The sequence below is a fragment of the Phoenix dactylifera genome, chromosome 8 (genome assembly GCF_009389715.1).
Source record: "Phoenix dactylifera cultivar Barhee BC4 chromosome 8, palm_55x_up_171113_PBpolish2nd_filt_p, whole genome shotgun sequence".
In the NCBI taxonomy this organism is placed as follows: domain Eukaryota; kingdom Viridiplantae; phylum Streptophyta; class Magnoliopsida; order Arecales; family Arecaceae; genus Phoenix; species Phoenix dactylifera.
This window is the reverse complement of record NC_052399.1, coordinates 30,972,552-30,993,602: the sequence shown is the minus strand read 5'-3', so window position 1 is coordinate 30,993,602 and position 21,051 is coordinate 30,972,552. Positions and strand designations below refer to the sequence as shown.

The following is a 21,051-nucleotide window of genomic DNA, read 5'->3' as shown; positions in this document are numbered from 1 at the left end:
TGACACGTAAGCACCTGGTCGGCATGGTATATCATCTGTCAATATCAGTTGCCACATTTGCACCACATTAGTGGTTCTTATTGTGATAGGACTCCATTAGCATTAGAAACATATTGCTAATTCCTCTCTAATTTCAACACAGTGATTCTATTTTTTATGTCCATTTTTGTAGATTCTATCTCTACGACGAGTTTTTCTTCACTCAAAAGGGAAGTCATGGTTTAATTTGCTCTTTGTGAGGCAAGATCTTTCCTTTTAAAGGCTTAATTGATATTTATTTGATTGGGTAATTAGTAAATTACTTTAGTTCAAAGTTTAATTTTTCTCCTTTTTTTCTACAAGAAAAAACTATATTCTTGCACCTAACCCTTATTGTATCCATCCTAGTTTCTAAACTTTAGCATATTATTTGCATTAAACTTATTAGTTTTACATGTATGCGTCATAGTAATTTAGGAATCTTAATTACTTATTACAATTTTAGTCTATCTCTGTATATTTTTACTATCCAGCACTTAAGTGTCTCATATTATAACTAGGAATAAATAGAGTGACCATTTATCCACCATTGATCAAACTACCACAAATGTTATTTCCTCTACTTCTACACCACCATTCGACCCTCAAACCTTTATAGACTCCGTAGACTAGAATTTTTCAATGACAAATCAACAATATGAGCAATTGAGTTAGCATGTAGCTTAAGCCCTAAGAGGTTTAGGGGTAGACGAGTCTGTTAAGCAACTTGATAGGTCCCCTCATTTAGTTAGGCCTATTTAGGATATCCTCCCCACTCCCATGTCAATAATAACTACTAATAGGATGAGTTATGCCTCTAGACATACTGTTAGAGTCTTACCTAGGGATCCTTATTATAATCTGGAGTCTAGGGATCATGATGATGTATATGAGAAAGATGAGTTTGTAGAGAAACACTAGATTCCTAGGCATTAGCATAGACAAAACCACAGGCAACCAGTTCAGACTGTCCAAGAAAAGTTTGTCATAAGCCAGTTGATCAACATTCTCAAAATCATGATAAGGACAATAGGCATTCCCCTTTGTCCCATAAATATAATCCAGAGGACATTGGTAGCATTAGTAAATTGCTTAAGATATATGTGTGATCATATGATGGTAAATTAGGCCCTGATGTCTTTCTAGATTCGTTGGATAAGCTTGAAGATTTCTTTGATTGGTATGATATGACTAATAGAGAGAGAGTTCATTTTGTTGAGATAAAATTGGTAGGAGCAGCTAAGAAATATTAGCAGTTCCAACAAAACCTTCAACGTCAAGATGATCTGCTTATCATCCAATGGGTAATTATGAGACATAAGTTAATCAAGAAATACCTACCTTCTTATAATAGAAATAAATTGTTTGACCAGCTTCTAAACCATAGGCAAACATCAATTATGTCCAAATATATAGAAAGATTTGATGAGCATTTGTTTAGGACCAGGATACAAAAAGATCCATTTCACACAGTTAGGAGGTTTATCAATGGCTTAGAGGAGATATAAAGAGAGAGGTAAAGTTATATGCACCTGATTCTTTGGAGGAGACCTATCAAAAGGCTATTGTTATAGCGAGGTATCTTAAGACTCCTTTTCTGTGTATGTTCTCTTCTTAGGTAAGTGAGTCTTGTCAGTCTAGACCTGTTTTCCAATCAAGGTCTGCTACCCAATTTAGGATTATTTCTTAATCAACTTTTAGGGATAGCATTGGTAGGAATAAAGAACCTTAGTTTGTTACATATCCTAGTAGTTTTGTCAGCAATCCCCATTATAGCGGTGTTTTAGTGCAGTGCCATCACTGTCATAATAGAGGTCACATGGCTGCACGTTGACCTCGTCGTGCTTTAAACTTAGAGCAGAAGTTTGATGATCCATAAGAGGATAAGGACTAGGTAGTAGATCCTATAGAATATTCTGAAGATGAAGTAGAGTTAGAGGATGATTTAGAGACAGATGGCCACCATTGCAATGCAGCGAGGTGTGTTTTATCCACTACTGTGGATAATGATAAGGGAAAGAACATTATTTTAAACCTAGCCAAACCTTCAAAAAAGGACTCTAGAACCAAGAATAGACTACTCTGTCAAGTTTATGTTAGAAACGGTATCAATATCCTGAACTATAAATTTAGGCACAAAATTACAATAAGTAATCGGACTATAAATATGCAGCTGATGTGCATCATATGCCTAAGAAGTTTAATGTAGGAGATAATGCCATGGTTTGTGTTACTGGAAATTGGACCCGGGGGCTACCGCGAAGCCGGGGAAGGAGGAGCTTCGCTGCAGGGACGGTGGTCGGCGGCGCGCCGACTGGTGACGTCCTCCTGGAGGGGTGTAAGTCCTGCAAAAAGCCGGTGGCCGGGCTCCCCGGCGCCGGCCCTCCGATGCTTAAGTCAGAGGGGGGCAGATATGTGTAGAGAGCAAGGAAGAGAGTATATGGAGAAGACAGCAGGAATATTTGGATAAGATGAAGAAGATGAAGAGGGTGATATCCTCCATTGTGTCTGTGCTGTTTGCTTCTTTTCGCCCGGTCCAGGAGGGTTCTGTCCGGGGGGCCCCATCCTTTTCCCCCCAGGTTTTCTTTTATAGAAGGATTTTTGTTACTTGGGAGGTGACAGGAGGTTTGTCCTCTTTTGTAATAATTGGGCACGATTTGGCCCATTAATGGCGTAGTGGAGAACGGGACCGAATCGGACCGGAATCAGGGAGTTGTCACGGTCGATCGGACCTGTTGGAGTGGTTGAACCGCCGGCTGTGGTGGGCCTGGGGTCCGTGGATGGTAAGTGCATTTATTACCGAATGAACCGGCGGTCAGGGAGAGCCATACGCTCTGATGGTTCAGTGATCCGGAGATCGTCTTGGGCCGTGCTCATTAAATGACTGGGTGCATCGGAGACTTGAGGGAGTCTCATGCATTAATGGCAGGTCGTGCCGAATACCTGCAGAGATCTTATGCCTTGATGGCTTGGAGATAGTGGCAGGCTATAGTAGAGTCGCGTGTATAGCCGCCGGACCTTTCGAGAAAGCTTGGCGGGGAGGAGTATTAGTTAAGGCATCGGCTCGGCAAGGGTGCCGAGCCGAGCTGGTCGCCCAGAGGGGCGCCCTGTGGCGGGGTTGCTTCGAGTACTCCTGGTCGGCGCCCTTTGGGCGAGCACCTTCTAGCCGAGCGCCTCTATTTGGCGCTCTCTCTAGTCAGCGCTTTCTAGTTGAGCGCTTCTCTGGTCGGCGTCCGCTGGTCGGCTCTTCCTATCCGAGCATCTCTACTTGGTTATTTTGATTGGGCGCCTCTTGGCGCTCTCTCCGGTCGGCGCCCTTTAGTCGAGCGCCTTCCTGGTCGGCATTCTTTGGCCGAGCATCCTCCTGGTCGGCGCTCTTTGGCCGAGCGCCTCCGTGGCGGTATGACTTGGGGTTTTTCCCCCAACAGTTTGCATTTATCCGGTCATTTATGAAATTGCATGCCCGAGCGATTGTTTAAATTTTCTATTATTAGAGAACTTGGACCTAATGCATGTATATTTGATTTACTTGATCATATAAATATTAGTCCCATTTTTAGTATGGAGGATTTATTACCTTACCGAGGTACCTTCTAGCTTGTTGCTTTGCCATCTAGTGTTATGCAAGTACTTCAGTTCATAAGGTGCCATATTTTTCTCGATAGAGAGATGCGATTGAAGCAGTTTTGGTAACGATATTATTACTTCTTCTTATGGTGACTTCACATTATCTTATTCAATGGAAAGGTCATCCTTCATCTAATGTTTTCTAGATTATAGAGGTCGAGTTTTGCGCCTTAGATCTAGAGCTTCTCGAGTAGTGCTTGCAGACAAACTCTTTGGAGTCGAGATTTTTCCAACCAGGAGAGTATGATGGAGGATCATCTTATTATAAGTCAATCTAAACACATTGCTATATAATTTAGAACATTGTTTGCATTTTGAAAGTTGAGAATATTGAATTGCCATCTCCCTTTACCTTCTTCTCCTCCTTTTCTCTTTCCTCCTCCTCTTTTTCTCTCTCCTTCTTCTTCTGCTTCTGTCCTACATCAATATAGTGTTAGAGCATCTTATTCTCCCTACCTCCCAAGCTCGTCATGCATCAGTTATAACAGAGCATAGTCCGATAAGAAATTTAGATGAACTTCTATTAGGCGCAAATATAAAAATTAGTAAATTTTATTTTATTTAGAAATTAGAGAATTATATTTTTTTATACGGATTCTTGGACTAGAATTTTATGAGGATTTCTGTATTTTATTTTTATGCTGATTCTCATTAGGGTTTTAGATTGTTTATATGAGCCTATTGCTAAGTAATTGAGAATATAGTTTGCATTATTGAGATTTGAAAATATTGAATTAGTCTCTTCGTATGTCTTCTTCTCCTCCTCCTTCTCTTCTTCTATCCCACATCAGTTTGGTATTAGAGCATCCTATTATCACGGTCTCCGGAGCCTATCTTGCATCAACTTCTCCAGGGAGGAATTGGGAAAGAGCTGGAAAGTGGTGGCAATGGAATCAAATGATCTTAGGATTTGGGTATCTCGCAGTAGCACTTGAAGTTGGACAAGGTGTGCCTCTCGGTCAGGAAGCTAAGAAGCTCCAGGGTCTCTTTTGCGCTCCTCTAAGCATATCTCCGGCCTCCTCTTTTGCATGGTTTTTAAGCGCAAAACAACCAGATCATCCGAAATAGTTGAACCTCAATGCGCTAGGCCAAAATCTGTTTCCCTAATTTTACACGTCTTACTCTCTGCATGACAAAGAAATGGAATTCACAAATCAAGAGTGTTAGTATATCTATCAGTTCGAATGAATGCATATAATTTTGAATCAAATAAAACCACGACCACATAGCTTATATATAGGCAGGATCAATTGTTCTTCTAATGTTCCTCCATTGCGAATAAATTGCCTGCATTTTATTTTTATTAATAATTTATTTACCCAATCAAAGCACCGCATATGTTTGATTTGAACTACCTTAACATGAACTCTCGTTTCCTTTTGTAGTTTTTCAGTACCAATAATACATTGCAAACCATCTTTGCAATACATCATGTATATTTATTTTTTTTCTCGATCTTTTTGGTGGAATCGTTTCATTTTGTCTGCGAGACAGCGCTGGCCTTTCAAATTAGGCTCAATGATGGCCATTCCTATAAACCGGGGCAAGATTTGGCACCATTCAAAGTCAGGAAAATGGCCTATCAAATGGAACCGGACATCCCTCCCATCTCATTCCTTGCATAGAATGCCGAAATCAAACTCAACCACTTTGACCAATCACCTTGGAGAGAATGATGACATTTCCTTCATCAAGAAAGAGTGTCTTATACAAGGATTGGAACATAATAATTTGTGCCAAATCTAAAGTTCGCCGTCTCGGTATCAGAAGCTATACCGGTGCTACACTAGCACAGTATCAGTACAGTACGAAATTTTTTTGGAGTACGCCACTTGTATCGAATACCGGTACTAAATTGGTATGATATAGTACATCCTATATCGTCCGATTTAGACCGATACGACGTACTATGGTCATATCCGTAATGCTAGATATCAATTTATATACTTATTAGCTCAATCACGCATAGCAAACTACTGGCAATGGGGACCTAGGAGCTCCTCGACAATCTAAATGGTCCACGATTGGGAGTCGGAACGCATCAAGATAGAGATGGTTGACAAGGAGACTACATGATCCCACATGTTTCTCTTTCCCAAGGAACCTTCTATGCGCAGCCTCCCTTAAAAGGGCCAACCTCTTTTGATATTGAGGGCTCGTTTGGTTCGCAGGAGGGGGGGGGGGGGGAGTGTGGTCAACGGAAAAGTAATGAAATGCCTCTTGTTTGGTTGGAGTTTTCAAAGGAGAGAGATGGAAAAATTGTATTCCCATGGAAATATGATTCCCACATTTCGGGCTTGTTTGGTTCGCAGGAAAAATAGGGGGGAAAGTGTGGTCAACGGGAAAGTAATGAAATGCCTCTTGTTTGGTTGGAGTTTTCAAAGGAGAGAGATGGGAAAGTTGTATTCCCATGGGAATATGATTCCCACATTTCATGGGAAAGTCTTTCCCATGAGAAACATGGGAAAGTTACTTTCCCATGAGGTGGGAATCACTCTTTTTTTATTTTTTCCCAAAAAGACCCTTCAGCATTAAAGAAGCATTAAAGAGGCATTAAAGACCTAATTTTTATTAAGGGCATAATAGAAATTATACATAACTTTCCTAGGAAAGTGGATGGTCAACCAAACATAAGCACTTTGGAAATTTGTGACTTTCCCATGGTTAACCAAACATGCCAAAAGTACTTTCCTAGGTATCCTCTTCCTAGGAATCTGATTCCCAGGAATCATATTCCTAGGAGGGAAAATACTTCCCGTGAACCAAACGAGCCCTTCATGGGAAAGTTATTTTCCCATGAGGTGGGAATCACTCCTTTTTTATTTTTTCCCAAAAAGACCCTTCAGCATTAAAGAAGCATTAAAGACCTAATTTTTATTAAGGGCATAATAGAAATTATACATAACTTTCCTAGGAAAGTGGATGGTCAACTAAACATAAGCACTTTGGAAATTTGTCACTTTCCCATGGTTAACCAAACATGCCAAAAATACTTTCCTAGGTATCCTCTTCCTAGGAATCTGATTCCCATGAATTATATTCCTAGGAGGGAAAATACTTCCCGCGAACCAAACGAGCCCTGAATCACTACTATTATAGTCTGAATTTTACCATTCTCACCACCATGCTCTAATAACGATACTATAATTATTTTTTAGGAGAACAAACATACAATACATGGGAATCATAATTTTGAGGTTGGCTTTCTTGCACTGCCAAAAGCAAAAGATAAAAACTGCTGTGGTCGACGCCGCCGGTGTAAGCCTCAGACCATGCTCAACTGCAGCTCCTCTCTCTCTTTCTCTATCTCTCTAATGTCTGTGCAACTGTGCATGCACGCATATACCTGCAACCAATATTAAATATAAATACCTATATTATTCTATCCAATACCTACATTGCGATTATTATTACTTTTCCTTTTTAAAAAAATCATTAACATTGTGTTCAGCTTTCAAGCACCAGGTCGTGCAAGATGACCTGGCTAGAAGCAAAAAGTTCCGATCCTAACTAGTTTTTCATTTGGATAACTAGGAATAATCATGTTTCTGCAAAGAAGTTGTAAGTTTCTAATCAAAATTTAAAAGCTGTAAATTTAAAAGAATATTCATTCACAGACCATTAATTCCTACTATCCATTCCCCTGGTTGTACCCTTCCATAGTCCACTCCACCGAACGGTCCCACAAAAAAATTCCTGCCACAACATTATTCTTCAGGAGAACACTCAGAATTGCCTCACGAGACCTGAAGGTACCTTCTTTTTAGTCAAACCTAAAGCGGTTTTGAGACAATTGCAAGGAATCTTCTACTTCCTTCCTTTGTCTGAAACATATGTTGTAATCTATATGGACAAATTCACTACTCCAGAAGTCCATGAGGATGTCATCCAAGTGGTTGTTTCCCTAGGACCAGAATGTGCCCCACCATGCTCATGACTTCTACATTATCAGAGAACCTGCAAGGCAAATATGGATCATTTATGCTAATGTTAATAACAGTTTTTTCATCATATAAATCAGCGAGATAGTCTGCTACAAATCCAAGTTGGCACTCCTGATGGATAAGAACGCATGCCATGCATTGTTTTTTTTTGTTGTACAAGGCAAAAACAGTACCAACTAAAACGAATATTCCAACGGCATCAAGTAAAACATATATCTAGATGGGACCATGTCTCTATTTCTTTCATGTCCCTAATAGAGAATATTGATGGTAAATGAACAGCCAGCTATATTTAACTAAATCATGTATCAAGAAGCTGATTATAAATAAATACCCATGAAAGTTTGTTATGTAATTACAACTATAACCAATAAACCTTATCTCACAGTTTGTGATGCAACTGAAACCTAAAATGCAATAGCAGAGGTTGCAGTAAATCTAATTTCTCAATATATTATGTGGCTAATATTCGTACAATAACAGCGCAACAGTCCAAATAAGTCACCATGATGGATGCGATATGTACAAACACAAAATGTATATATGTCCTGCATTCAATTAAAAAAGAACTATCCAGTGCAACATGATAGTAGATTAAACATTGAAGAATATGAGAAAGACTGAATATAAACTATGAAAGGAATCATAGCAGCATTGGGTTTGTTAATCACATAATGATGGAATTCTGCAGCTAGATTCTAGTAATAGAGCATGATAAAAGATTTAATTGGAGCAACTACTACACATCAACCTGTATTAACAGTATGATAGTTCATTCCTAGTTAATTCGAGTTAGTGGATCTACTTCATGATGCTTTGTCAGAAATTCTTCCCGAACATCTGCTAGGCATTATCCACTGGTAAAGATACTAGAGACATTCACATTTCAATTTTTAATGAATGTTATTGGATTTTAAAGAAATTTAGTCAAACCATTACTCTTACATGGCGGCAAAATTTACTGAAAAGTATTTAAAATAAGTATTACTTGGTAGAAAATGAAAAGTCTTCTTTTCAGTTGGAGAGCTACAGCCTAAATTCAAGACCTGGACCAAGCTGAAGTAAGTGGAAATTCATGTCAACTGATGAATGGAATTCTAAGACAAGAAGAAGGTTGTCAACTAGAAGATTAGTTAAGGCAAATCAAAATAAATGTGTATTCATTTTTCTAGTCTAGTGGAGAGTTGTTTAACTACCTTTTCTAATATGCAACTCATCAAGGCCTTTATGAAAGATGTTCTGAAAGCCGTTAAATCTTTTGAAAGAGAACAAGGGTTCCAAACCATGATATTATCCTCATCTTCCTTTACAATGTGGGTCCTCATCTTCATGAATATTCATGAAAATGTGCAAACATGAAAATTTTAAACCATACTGGAAAGATTCCTGATCTATAGAAAGAGAGTATGGAAGACTGCCAGTTATTCCCCACCAATTACAAATGTATTGAAAAATAGTTGCCTTTGGTAACTAGGTATGCTAGACCTTAGTAATCCCATACTCACCTCTTTGAAAACTCAATAGCAGAGTGCATAGTTCCACTTATCATTTAAAAAGCACATAAAAAAGAGAAGAAAAATCATAGGAATAGGAAATAGCAATTTTGGAATTTCTAAGAGTCAAATTTAAAAATTAACTGCCTGCGTTATATCATTCAATAAATTCAATCTGATCGTAGGGAGATGATAAACCAAGACCAGCAGAAGTTATTAAATATAATCTTTTGACTGCTGATCACCGCACAAAGACCTGTCAATTAACCCAGAACGAGTACATTTTCAGAAATTTTATGAGGGGCCGCTTTCAAGATTGTTTCACTTGTCTAATTAACCAGAGTTAGATAATGAGGCAGTGTGCTTATAATACCTCAACCTCATAACTACATTAGTCTAAAGAGATATGGCAGACTAACTTACTTAAGAGCAGCAAGAGAGCATAAATGAAAATTTATGTTCCACCAACTCTAAGAAACATCCAAGGAGCAAGGGGCAGCAGAACTCCATAGTAGGTGCGAACCTGGTCTCCGCAAGCAAAGAAGTTACAAATCTCAATTGTGATGCATTGAAAAGAAAGAAAGATAACTGGGTTGGATGCTATTATAATAGAAGTCGCCACACATTGACCTAGGTTGTGCACCTGAATATAGGGAAACAAAGAAAGCTAAGAAACAAATAAGAAATATAGAGCTGCCATGCATTTCACATGCCTAATTTGCTGCTACAACCCCGGATTGATGCAACAATTCACCTGGGAATGGATCAGGACACTGACCATAAATATTCAGATGCTTTAAACATCAAATCAATTACTTTTTGATACTAGATAGAATTTCGTGAATGTGACAAGAGGCATACAACAATGTTTCAAATATTAGTACCAAACATGGTATCAGTTTCTTATTGGACTAGTATGGTACTGGTACATAATATATTGACAAATGGTAACGTGTTCCATACTGGTACCATACCGGGACACATTTTTTTTTTCATATTTTACTTTTGAAATGAATATTAAATTAATCTTGTTTTGTTTTTGCATGTTTAGCCTTTTTTTTGAAGGGTTATGTGATGCTAGAGTGCCAATAGTACCAGTGATTTCAATAGAGTTTAAGAAACTGGCAAGTAGGGAACTTGGTAAATGGGTGGAAAGGCTCGAATAACAGCCTTTTTGCCTTCTCTCTCTTTCTCTCTGTCCCCCTCCCTCTCTCTCTCTCCCTCAATCAAAAGCCACCCACAGGACCGTGCGATTGCATAAAGGAAAGAGAGAGAGAGCTGGCTCTCTCACCTTTTTACTTGATTTTAAAGTACAACCAATCAGTTCGAGCTCGAACCAGCCTGAACCAGCCAGCACTGTTCAATATGTGCAGTACATACCAATTCAGGGTGGTTCCAGCATCCCACGGTGGTTACGATGTTCGTTTTCTGGTAGAAGGCTAAGGTACCAGTTTTACGATCCTTTTCCACTGGTCTTAAACCTTGATTTACAACTTAGCCAGAGAAAACCAAGCCATATTGCACTAAATAAAGGATGAATCCCATGCTCTTCATTAACAAAAACCAGACAACTTTGATGATAATTACAATATTCATGTTAATGTTTTATGAATATTAAATGATATCTTCATGATGGCAAGTTGAATCAATGGACATAAATTATTAATGTTTAGTACATTTCAGCTATGTTTTGTAGTCTAATGCTAGATATCATAAAGAAATAAAATTTTTGATTTTTATGAAGACAAGGAACATGGAAAAGATTTGCATGAAATCCTCATTTATATCTTCATTTGTAGCATTTTTACGAATACAAAATAACAGTTACAACATTACAACGAATGCTTTAATTGCTAGGATGATTGTCCTACTGAGAATAAGAAATTTTAGAACTTTCATGGGTACAAGAGAAAATCTTTTAAAAGCTTCCCTCGTATCTCAACAGCTAGTATCCATTCAAAAGCAATTTTGCATCTTTAATTTATAAACCTTCTAATGTCTATCTTAGACATCAATAAATGGCTGAATGTGGGCAACCATCAAAATTAGAAGACTACCATACTCAAATGTTTTGACAAAAAGTGAGGCTACGAACATAACCAAAAGCCTCTCTAGCATATATATGGGATAACATGATGCTAATATTCATTAAAATTGTATAATTCATTGGATGTATCCTCAATGCAAGTGAGATTTCACAATAGAATACTTGTTTCTTTGCACTAAAAGAAACATATAAGAAGGAAAAAAGCATACAAATGAGAAGGAAAAAAGCATACAAATGAAAAGAACAAGATATAAATTATTGAAACCATGGTTTGCCGTACCGGTCCGTACCGGCCGGTACGGGCCGGTACGTATCGGTCCGGCCTGGGACCGGTACCGGATCGGCGTGAAATCCGGTACCGGTAGTTTATTGTTGAAGAACCACTACGGGATCGGTTCGGACCGGTACGGGACCGGTTCGGACCGGTATGCCACCGGTACGGACCGGTACGGGACCGGTATGGATCGGTCCGGGCCGCCACCGGTACGCCGACCGGTACCGGTACAGCGGACCTTGATTGAAACAATGAAACCATTTTGCATTGTTATAAAGAATTACTGGTTTAGCAAGAACACAGAACACAGGGGAAAGGACCAACTAACAAGGAGATCAGATCATATTTAGACAAGAAGAAATACCTCCTCGTTACTCAAATACTAAAATGACATTCATCAACTTGAAATTGAAAACTTAGAAAACAACCACAAAAGATTAGAGGAAGAGATAAAAGTAAGCACAAATTATATAATTGATATGGTTTCTCTATGCAATGCCAAGGAGGATTGGTGCAACAGAGCATAATTAGGAAGGTGTATATAGATGGAGTAAAACTGGTGTAAGATGTCCATATCTGATCATTGCTTTTACATTTAATATATATCAGCAGCATTTTCGAATTCACGGAAGGCAATAAATATCCTGTGCACTAGCACCTTGTAGTAGAGGCAATTACTTTATCAATTGCTAAAATATATGAAACTGAACTTACAGAGGTCGTAAATGCCGATAAGCGACATGTTCCAAGTTTGCAGAAATCATGAATTTAAGTGAGAAAAGAAAAAGTTGAATCCAAGAACTTTGTCATCCATTAGGATAGCATAAAGGTAAAGCAAATGAAACTAGAAAAGAATGGTGATTAGTTCTCACATATGTACTCTCCATTTTTTTTTTTTTTTATACAACGGCGACTCATGTCGTACGCGCATGAGTACACCCATAAGAATCAAAAAGAAGTCGACGCAAGGTAGAGTACTTTGTCATTCAAGAACTTAAGTGAGAAAAAAAAAGTTGAATCCAAGAACTTTGTCATCCAATAGGATAGCATAAAGGTAAAGCAAATGAAACTAGAAAAGAATGGTGATTAGTTCTCACATATGTACTCTCCATTTTTTTTTTTTTGATACAGCAGTGACTCATGTCATACATGCACGAGTACAACCATAAGAATCAAAAAAAAGTTGATGCAAGGGTGGGGGAGCAGACTCTTGTCTCTCCCAAGACATTCTCCTGAGTGGTGTGCCGCATAGGATACAACCCAGTCAGCCACATTGTTCGTCTCCTGATAAACATGGGTAGCCCGGATCGCTGCAAGCCCTCCCACAATCTCACATATGTTCCGCAAGGGCGGGTGCGTATCCAGACGCCTGTGCCTGTCAACACTTTCCTGAATCCAATCGATCACCAAAGCCGCATGACCTTCAAGGTGGATACAATTCGCCCCTAGAGCCAGTCAGGCAAAGATGATGCCCTCCCATGCAGCTCTCAACTCCATAGCACCGACTGACTTATCGAAGACGAGTCGACCCCTGGCAGCCACAAGCTTGGACTCATGATCCTTGATCACAAAGCCCACTCCACCTCTATCTCCGTCACTAGTGAAGTTGCCATCGAAGTTAACCTTGAGAAAACCAGAAGGTGGGGGCTCCCAAGAGACCAGAATGGTCCTGGGCGCTACATAAGCTAAATAGGAGCCCTAGATGTCCTTGGCCGACCCAGGCCCCGATACAACGATAGTGCCGGTGATCTCTGCTGCATGAAGTAAAGCCCTACCTGCCACTATCCTCGGGTGCATTCTTCTGCCCTTAAAAATTCGGGTGTTTCTGTCCAGCCATTTAAATGTTAATTTTGATGGTGTGATGAGATTCTAGTAATCCTTTCCCACTAAGATCCTCCACCAATAGATTTCTCCTTTCATCACAAGAAATTATAATCCATGTTTTGAAGTTTCGTTAGTTTTAGATTCAACATGCCATTTCTCTAATGCTTCATCACAGAGTTCAAGAGTCAGCTCCACATTTCCCTCACCATAGTTCAGATCAATAAAGATATTGTATATCTCCCTGTCAGCAACCAAACCCACTGCCCTCATCTCTTCAAACAATTTCCTTGCTTCCAACAACCTCTTCTTCCTGACAAGTCCTTTGATAAGTGCATTATAGGAACTATCTCTAAGATGAAATCCCCTCTTCACCAACTCGCTATGAAAATAACATGCCTCCTTCATGTTTCTTGCCTTGCAATGTCCCCTGATCAAAATATTGTATGTGTTCTCATCAGGCATCACCCCCTGAGCGCCCATTCCTCTATATATTTCTGTTGTAGCTTTCATATTCTTGTCAATGCAGTATTGCTTCATGAGAGAATTGTAGGTTGTGGCATTTGGCAGAATATTCTTCTCCACCATCCATCCCAGAAGCCTCTTTCCATCTTCTAGCATCCCGGATGCACAAAACCCATTCATTAAAACATTAAAAGTCACAACACTTGGTTGGATACCTTTATCCAGCATTTCCCGAAGGAGGCTGTGGGCCCGATCCATCTCACCGGCCTTACAATAAGCATCCATCAAAGTAGTATAAGAATATGCATCTGGACTAATTCCGGCTGCCTCCATGTCCACCATGGTCTTCACTGCCTGATCAATATTACCAGATTTACAAAGACCATTTATTAGTGAGTTGTAGGTACACAAATTCAACTCTAGCCCCATTGCACACATCTCATGCAAAAGCTCATTTGCAGCCTCCACCTCCCCCTGTTTACAGAGGCCATCAGACAGAGCAGTGTAAGTCACAACATTCGGAATCAAACCCATCTGCAACATCTCATTATGGAGACGGAAGGCATCCTTCATATTTCCTTTCTTGCAGTATCCATCTACAAGTGAAGTGTAAGTGACTTCATCTGGATTCAACCCCTTACAGAGCATTTCCTGAAAAACCTGTTCAGCTTCGGCCATCTTTCCACTCCGGCTAAGCCCATAAATCAGAGCAGTATAAGTCATGGCATCAGGAACTAGTCCACTTTTCTTCATCTCACCTACTAGCCGATACACAGCAGGCAAATTACCATTTTTGCAAAAGCCATTAATCATAGTAGTATATACGACTGTGTCAGGAGTTACTCCATGATTCACCATTCCCAGAAGCACCCTCTCTGCCTCCACGACTTTCCCATTCTTACACAGGAGAGTGATGATACTGTTATAGGTGAAAGAGTTTGGTTTCAGTCCCTTTGTAGTCATATCATCAAACAACTCCATTGCCTTCTGTAATTCCCCAACACAGCAGTACCCATCAATGAGGGTGCTGTAACTTACAACATCTGGCGAGACACTACCCTTCTCTTCCATTTCCAGGAGGATTCTATGAGCCTCCCCGACCTTTCCTATGCTACAAAGGCCGTGAATTATGATATTATACGACTTGGCGTTCCACTGAACACCGGATACAGGGAATTGTACAAAAACACACAGCATGTCATCGACCGGGAGGCGGGCAAGGAGGGCATTGCAAACGTCGACCGAGACAACAATACCGTAACTGACCAGATGGGAGAAGAGGTTGCGGGCCTCATCGATCCTATCGATTTCGAGGGCCGCCCAGAAGAGTAGGTCGAAGACGGAGGGGTCGGAGCACCAATACTTGTACGTGTAGACGACCTGCTCGACGAAATGCTTGTGAGAGGCGAGGCCTTCACAAAGGAGATGGCGCGCGGTCCCACGGTGCCCAGAGGCGACGGCGATGTGGGCGGCGATGGCCTGGGCCTCCGTGGGAATGAGGTTCTTGCGGGAGCGGTACCAGCGGAGGAGGGAGACGACGGGGGCGAGGTCCGAGCGGAGGTGGGGGAGGACCCAGATGAGGTGGTCGGAGCGGAAGCGGGAGGCAAAGGGGCTGAGGACACGGTGGAGAGGCTCTGAGCGGCGCTGCTTGAGCGCGGTGGTGACGCGGTGGACGAGATCGGAGTCCCTGATGGAGGGCTTCTTGGGGGAATAGTCCGGGAAGGGACGGATGCTCGTGGTGATGGAGTCGATGACGGACGACGAGAAGGGCCGCCTGGGGTCTGGGATCCGAGGGCGACGGACGAACCTCTTTATCGCAGAGCGGAGGAGCATCGGTCGCCCTTCCCCCTTGGTTTCCACTCTGCCATCCGCCTCCTGCTGGATAAATGGGTCAGTTTCGGGTTTACGTCCCTGACCCGGCGGGTCACCAGGGGTGAACCGGCCACAAACACCAGCCGGCTCGGCTCTCTCAAGAGTCTTTCTCCATGTCAGCTCTCGAGGCTGGTTTGGTTCAGGAAAAAGGTCAATAAAACACAAGTGACTGATTGGTTGGAGGGGATGGGTGGTCCGCCGGATCTGGGACTTGGGGCGACTCAGAGTGTTGTTTTCTTCCTTCCTCGCCAACCCTAGCGAGCTTAGCTAGGCGAGTTCCCTTCCCCCGTCCTTTCTCTACGTCTTCTTTTTCTCGATCCTCTACATTCTCTTCTTGTTCTCCCGTTAGAGAGGCTCCGGAAGGATCATCAGGGCTAGAAGAGGAGGAAGGGCTTATTGCCATCTCGTTGCGGAATCGAAGGATTCGAAGGAGACCGTCTACCCGCACGGCCACACCCCCATGCCTACACCTCGAGGTTTTATCCTCCCCTCTTTTCTCCCGCTTCCCGTCTCTTTCTCGCTCGATTTGGAGCCAGAGATGGCCCTATAGCTGAAACTGGAACTAGGGCTTTCTCTCAAAATGAGAGCTTAATGATATTGTTGTTGTTATTATTATTATTATTTTTGAACAAAAGAACGGGGATTACATCATGACTTTTGTCGCGTAACTATAAAGTCGTTGGTATGAATTTCTCTGTTCTGCAGATGCATTGCTTGTCTAATTGTGCATTGGTCAAACTCAAAAATCTGAAAACTTGGTACGAGTTCTACATTCTGCAGCGCAATTAGTTGCTGATTGTAAAAGTGCTAACTTGGGTAGGTAGTTATGAGTTTATTGGTGAAGTTAGTCTTTAAGTTGTTTTTTGCACCTTAGATTAACAGTGTAGGCATTTCTCCACCTTATGCAGTTTGTTACCTGGTTGGAGATGCCACGTGCATAAGGTTTAAAAGATGGCGTCGGATGACTTTATTGATCTTGATGCAAACAACCATGAAAGTAAGGACTCGGATCTGCACAGAGTGGACTTCAGGCTAAGCGAAACTGATTGTTTGGCCAGTACACCTCAAATGAAGGAAGGTGTTCCTAGTAGCACCAATATAGAGACTTTAGAGGCGAACAGCCGAGAGGAAGATGACCAGCATGTGCAGGATATGGACCTTGAAGATGACTTGGTACCTTTTACCTCAAAAAAAGGTGATTTGGTACGGAATGAATCCACACCAGAGAGTACTAGCTTGGTTGCAACTGCAGTAACAGCGGAGGCGGTGAATGAAGTCGAGCCTGATAAGGAGAATTCGTGTGCAGTTCCTTTAAATGACATCAAGTCCAACAACCTTTTGATTGATGAAAGTCGTATCCTGTAAATGGTTTCTTTCTGTCCCTTATGTTCTCAGTATGTTGTTCAAGTACTTACATAGAGCAAGGATTCTTTGATTCCTATAAATTGTGTTTTGACATCAAACTTGATATGAATGAGGTGAATTGTAGCTTCAGTTTTTCTTTTTTCCAATCCTATATCCTTTGCTCTTTGTACTGGTTCTTAACTTGCATCATAGTTTACATGTCTTCCTGTTTTTCCCTGATTTTGGAATTCTAGCATTAGCAGGAGTGAAAAGAGCTCGAATGGAATATGTTGATGAGCAGCCATCTGTACGTGTAATTTACAGCTCATTGACGAGGTCTGTCAGGAAGCAATCTCTTCTCATTTTGAAGTATATATCTTCATGTGTAGTGCACATTGTTATCCTCAAGGTTTGCATGATGCTTTTTACAGATTCAGAAATCTTATAGTGTATCATTTGTTGCTTTTTGATCCAGAGAAAGCAAAAGAAAACTTATGGTACTAATGCAGTACTGGTCTGAGTGGGAAGCCCAATGCCAATCTTCTTCCAGTGTAAGATTCATCTCAAAGGCATATGTATATGGTATCATACAATACACATATTTTAAATTAATGTTGTATATAACCTTCTTTCGGGCATTTTGTCAGTGTATTAATGCTTATAATCTTTTATGTTCTGCTTGCAGCTCGGTATTCTTTGCTAGAATGTAATCCTAATCAGTTGGCACTTTTGATGTAACCATGGTATGCCGTACTGGCCCGAACCGTGCAGTACAGAGCGTACCGTACTGATACGGGTGGCATACTGACATTTGGTATGCCAAAAAAATTTCGTACCGTATCGATACTATGCTAGCGTGACACTGATACAAGGTTCGGTACCGAGACGACGAACCTTGGATGTAACCTTGGTAGCAAATTGGGGATTACTTGATGGCACGCAGCGAAATCTTTAATGCTCAGTAATCTTCCATGTGAAAACCTTTACGTAGCTTAGATGCCCATATATCACTTTAAATAACCATCTACCTCGTCAATTGCGAAGCACTTTTAATTCCATGGTTCCTCCAATTTTTAAGACACAAATTTCTCTTCTTGAGCTTAGCATAATCTCAATTCAATCCTAGTAAAAGAGTTGCACAATGATATATATTAATAAGCAACTCAGACTGTATGACATCTGAGCCACTCAGAGCAATGATCTTTGTCCAAAAATTGAGTCAAAGATAGGTCAAAAGATAGTACTTCAGATTTGAGGGTGCAGAATGCTAGCTTTTTCCTCAACTGTCCCAAACTAATCATGGATCTGGTTCATGCACTCTGTTTGTCATTCTCACTCCCAACTGACCTCTATTTTCCATGTTCTATATCTCCCAACTGGCCTCTATTTCCCATGTAGACCACTATCAATTATGTACAAAGTCAGAATTACGACAAACTTAGACTTCTACAAGATCAAGGAAAGAACAGAACCGATAACCACATTTCTTAACTCTACAAGTTAGATTACTAGGTTCCGAGCACCTCACAAGTCCCATGCCCCCCCCCCCCCCCCCCAAAAAAAAAAAAAAAGAAAAAGAAAAAATGGCATTAGTTTAAATTTTTTCCTTCCAATACTTTTTAATGTTTCTAGAACAACTTGCTTTTCCCTATAGTCTATGCAACACAACAATCAAGCTGAATAATTTAAATAATTTCAAGAGATGGATGTATTATTTAGATTTTTTTTTTACGAAAATCATGCCAATTATATGATCTTGCAAAAGAGAAAGAATGATCTAGCTTTCAAATAAAGATAGAAAAATCAGCAAAATTCTAATAAACATAAGATATGAGAAAATGGGTCATCATTTCACTTTAAATAGAGGATTATATTTTCTATAAGTTTCTGGTTTTATGATTATACAAGCGCAATTGATCAATGCTTAATGTGTAGATGGAGTCAATTGAGTACAGAAAGTTGCATAGTTGCCTAATATTCGGCCAATTTTGATTTCGGAGTTTTTTTTTAAATTTTTTATAAATTTAAGAGTACAGGAATGTTTGCTTCATGATTGGTAATTTTGCGGTGCTTTGATTTTGTTTAAATGGACATGGCTAAGGATGGGAATAGCACTGAGGTACTTCTTTTTTTGGACACTGGGTGCAATATTTCTTTTTTTGTTTGATTTGATGAGCAATCCTAATTCCTTGGGCATACAATAGCATGATTCATACCTTGGGTGTACAATAGCATGATTTATTATTCTTGCATGTGTATTTTTACAGTTTATGGACTTTTCCTTTTAGAGGGAAGAATGAAAGATATAAGATATCTTGCGTGTTTTATGTTTTATATGTGAATGATTTGTTTAGTTCTTTTGCTCTTATTTTGGTGACTAGGTGTGCCCCTATACCCTATATCCATAATTTGCTTGTTTACGTCTAGGCAACGCAGATGACAATGGTCCTTTTATCTTCAGCTTGTGTGATGGTATTATATATATGCTACTATATATACATTGCTTTGGTTCTCCCAAACAATGGTTATTGTAGCAAGCCATAGTGCTTGGTACCATGTGTACTGTACCATATTGGTACAATATGGGGGCTCGATGTGGTACTGTACCGATATGTAGATAGCTTCTGTCTCACCTCTAGCATTGTAGCATGTTTCTGTATGGAGCGTATGGTACGGGTAAGCTATTGTTATGGTGTCTTTATCAGTACAATAAACCTTGCTTCCAAAGCAATTAAATACAAGTTTGAGAGAAACATGGGCAGCTATCCTTATCATGATCAGAAGGTGCTGGGAAAGCAAACACAGAAGCTGACTTTTGTATGTAGAAGAAAATGACTTGTGGTAGTGGTCATGACCAAATTCCTTATAGATTATTCTTTACTGTGCATGCTTGAGAACATAGACTATAACTAGTTACTGCACAATAGTATAAATTATGAATGCAGAATTGTTGTGGATAAATAACAGGGAAGCAAACCAGGTCTGATTTCTAATCTGCTACTAAGCATAACTCTGCTATGCAAACTGAGAGCACTTGCAACAGAGAAGAAAAAGGGAATAAAGTGGGGAAGAAAGGTGAAAGTGAAATAAGAAGAGTAAAGAGGGGAGGGGGAAATGGAGATCTGGGGCCAAATTTTTATTATCAAATGAACTCCTCGTACAACTGTAATAGGCCACTGATAGTTGACTAATAGAGCCTATGAATAGGCTAGGCTAAACACTATCCCTGTTGCGATTGGGACTCAAGGGGTCATTGCTTGGTGCAGTGGTAAACGCTTGGGCTGATAAGTGCAATGGCATGGGTTTGAGTTCGGGGGCAGCTACTTTATGTTAAAAAAAGCCAAAAGTTAGGTTTGTCCCTAGTTCGCCCCCTCCCAAGTGCCGGAATTGATGGGAACACAACTGGGTAATGACCTTTTTTTGGTCAGTTGAATGACCCACTTTGTAAGAGTACTTTCTAGGACTCCTAGACAAGTAATTAAAAAAAAACTGCAAGTGATTCCCTTTCTTTATTGATTGACCACACTGCATCATACTCACATTAAGATTGCTCATATTACGAAACCAGGAGCCAACAAAACACGAAATTGAGGGACTGGCTTGCCATACATTTAATCCCCAATTTGAGTACAGTTAGGACTTTTTAATAGGAAACCTATTGAACATAAAGCATACCTTTTAGTTTTACCAATTGCTGTGGGGTCCTTTGCATCTCCATACGAGACTGGCTAAAATGGACCTACTGTTGAACATCTAAACCATCCTTAAAAATCAGGAAAAGGAAATCCTACTGCAATCTGAAAGAGTAATTCTATGGCCTAAGGTCAGACCGCTCAGAACTAATTTTGGCTGTCTTTGCTTTTACAAGCAAGGGATGTTGCTGCTATTTTCAAATCCCTTTGCTGCATCAACATCCTCATGAGAAAAGGATATAGATCTGATTTCTGTGCACATCCAAATGCGGATGTTAAATTTTTTAAAACAAAATAATTGTGATTATGCATCTCCATATTTTTTTGAGCAAATATGCTTCTCCATATGTAGTTGGAATATTTGTTGCACATCTAACTCGATAAGTACTTTCTGTTTTATTACGAAAGGATATGCATCCTAGTGGCAGTTTTAATCTCTTGCATCCTTTTGAAG

The 21,051-nt window shown here is 40.2% G+C and overlaps 2 protein-coding genes across 2 annotated transcripts in view; one reads left to right on the top strand and one right to left on the bottom strand.

Annotated features, from left to right (window-relative positions):
• Window positions 1–12,430: 12,430 nt before the first annotated feature.
• Window positions 12,431–15,641, bottom strand: LOC103707767 (pentatricopeptide repeat-containing protein At1g05670, mitochondrial). The gene has a single exon (XM_008792401.4). It carries the CDS (start codon window positions 15,520–15,522, stop codon window positions 13,333–13,335), a length of 2,190 nt encoding a protein of 729 aa, XP_008790623.2. The 5' UTR covers window positions 15,523–15,641; the 3' UTR covers window positions 12,431–13,332.
• A 98-nt stretch (window positions 15,642–15,739) lies between these two features.
• Window positions 15,740–21,051, top strand: part of LOC103707757 — a 28,218-nt gene continuing 22,906 nt past the window's right edge. Inside the window, exons 1-5 of the mRNA XM_008792379.4 lie at window positions 15,740–16,037; window positions 16,267–16,377; window positions 16,470–16,915; window positions 17,160–17,241; window positions 17,381–17,456. Coding sequence (XP_008790601.2) covers window positions 16,513–16,915; window positions 17,160–17,241; window positions 17,381–17,456 — 561 coding nt within the window. The 5' untranslated portion in view covers window positions 15,740–16,037; window positions 16,267–16,377; window positions 16,470–16,512. The remainder of the gene's footprint in view (window positions 16,038–16,266; window positions 16,378–16,469; window positions 16,916–17,159; window positions 17,242–17,380; window positions 17,457–21,051) is intronic.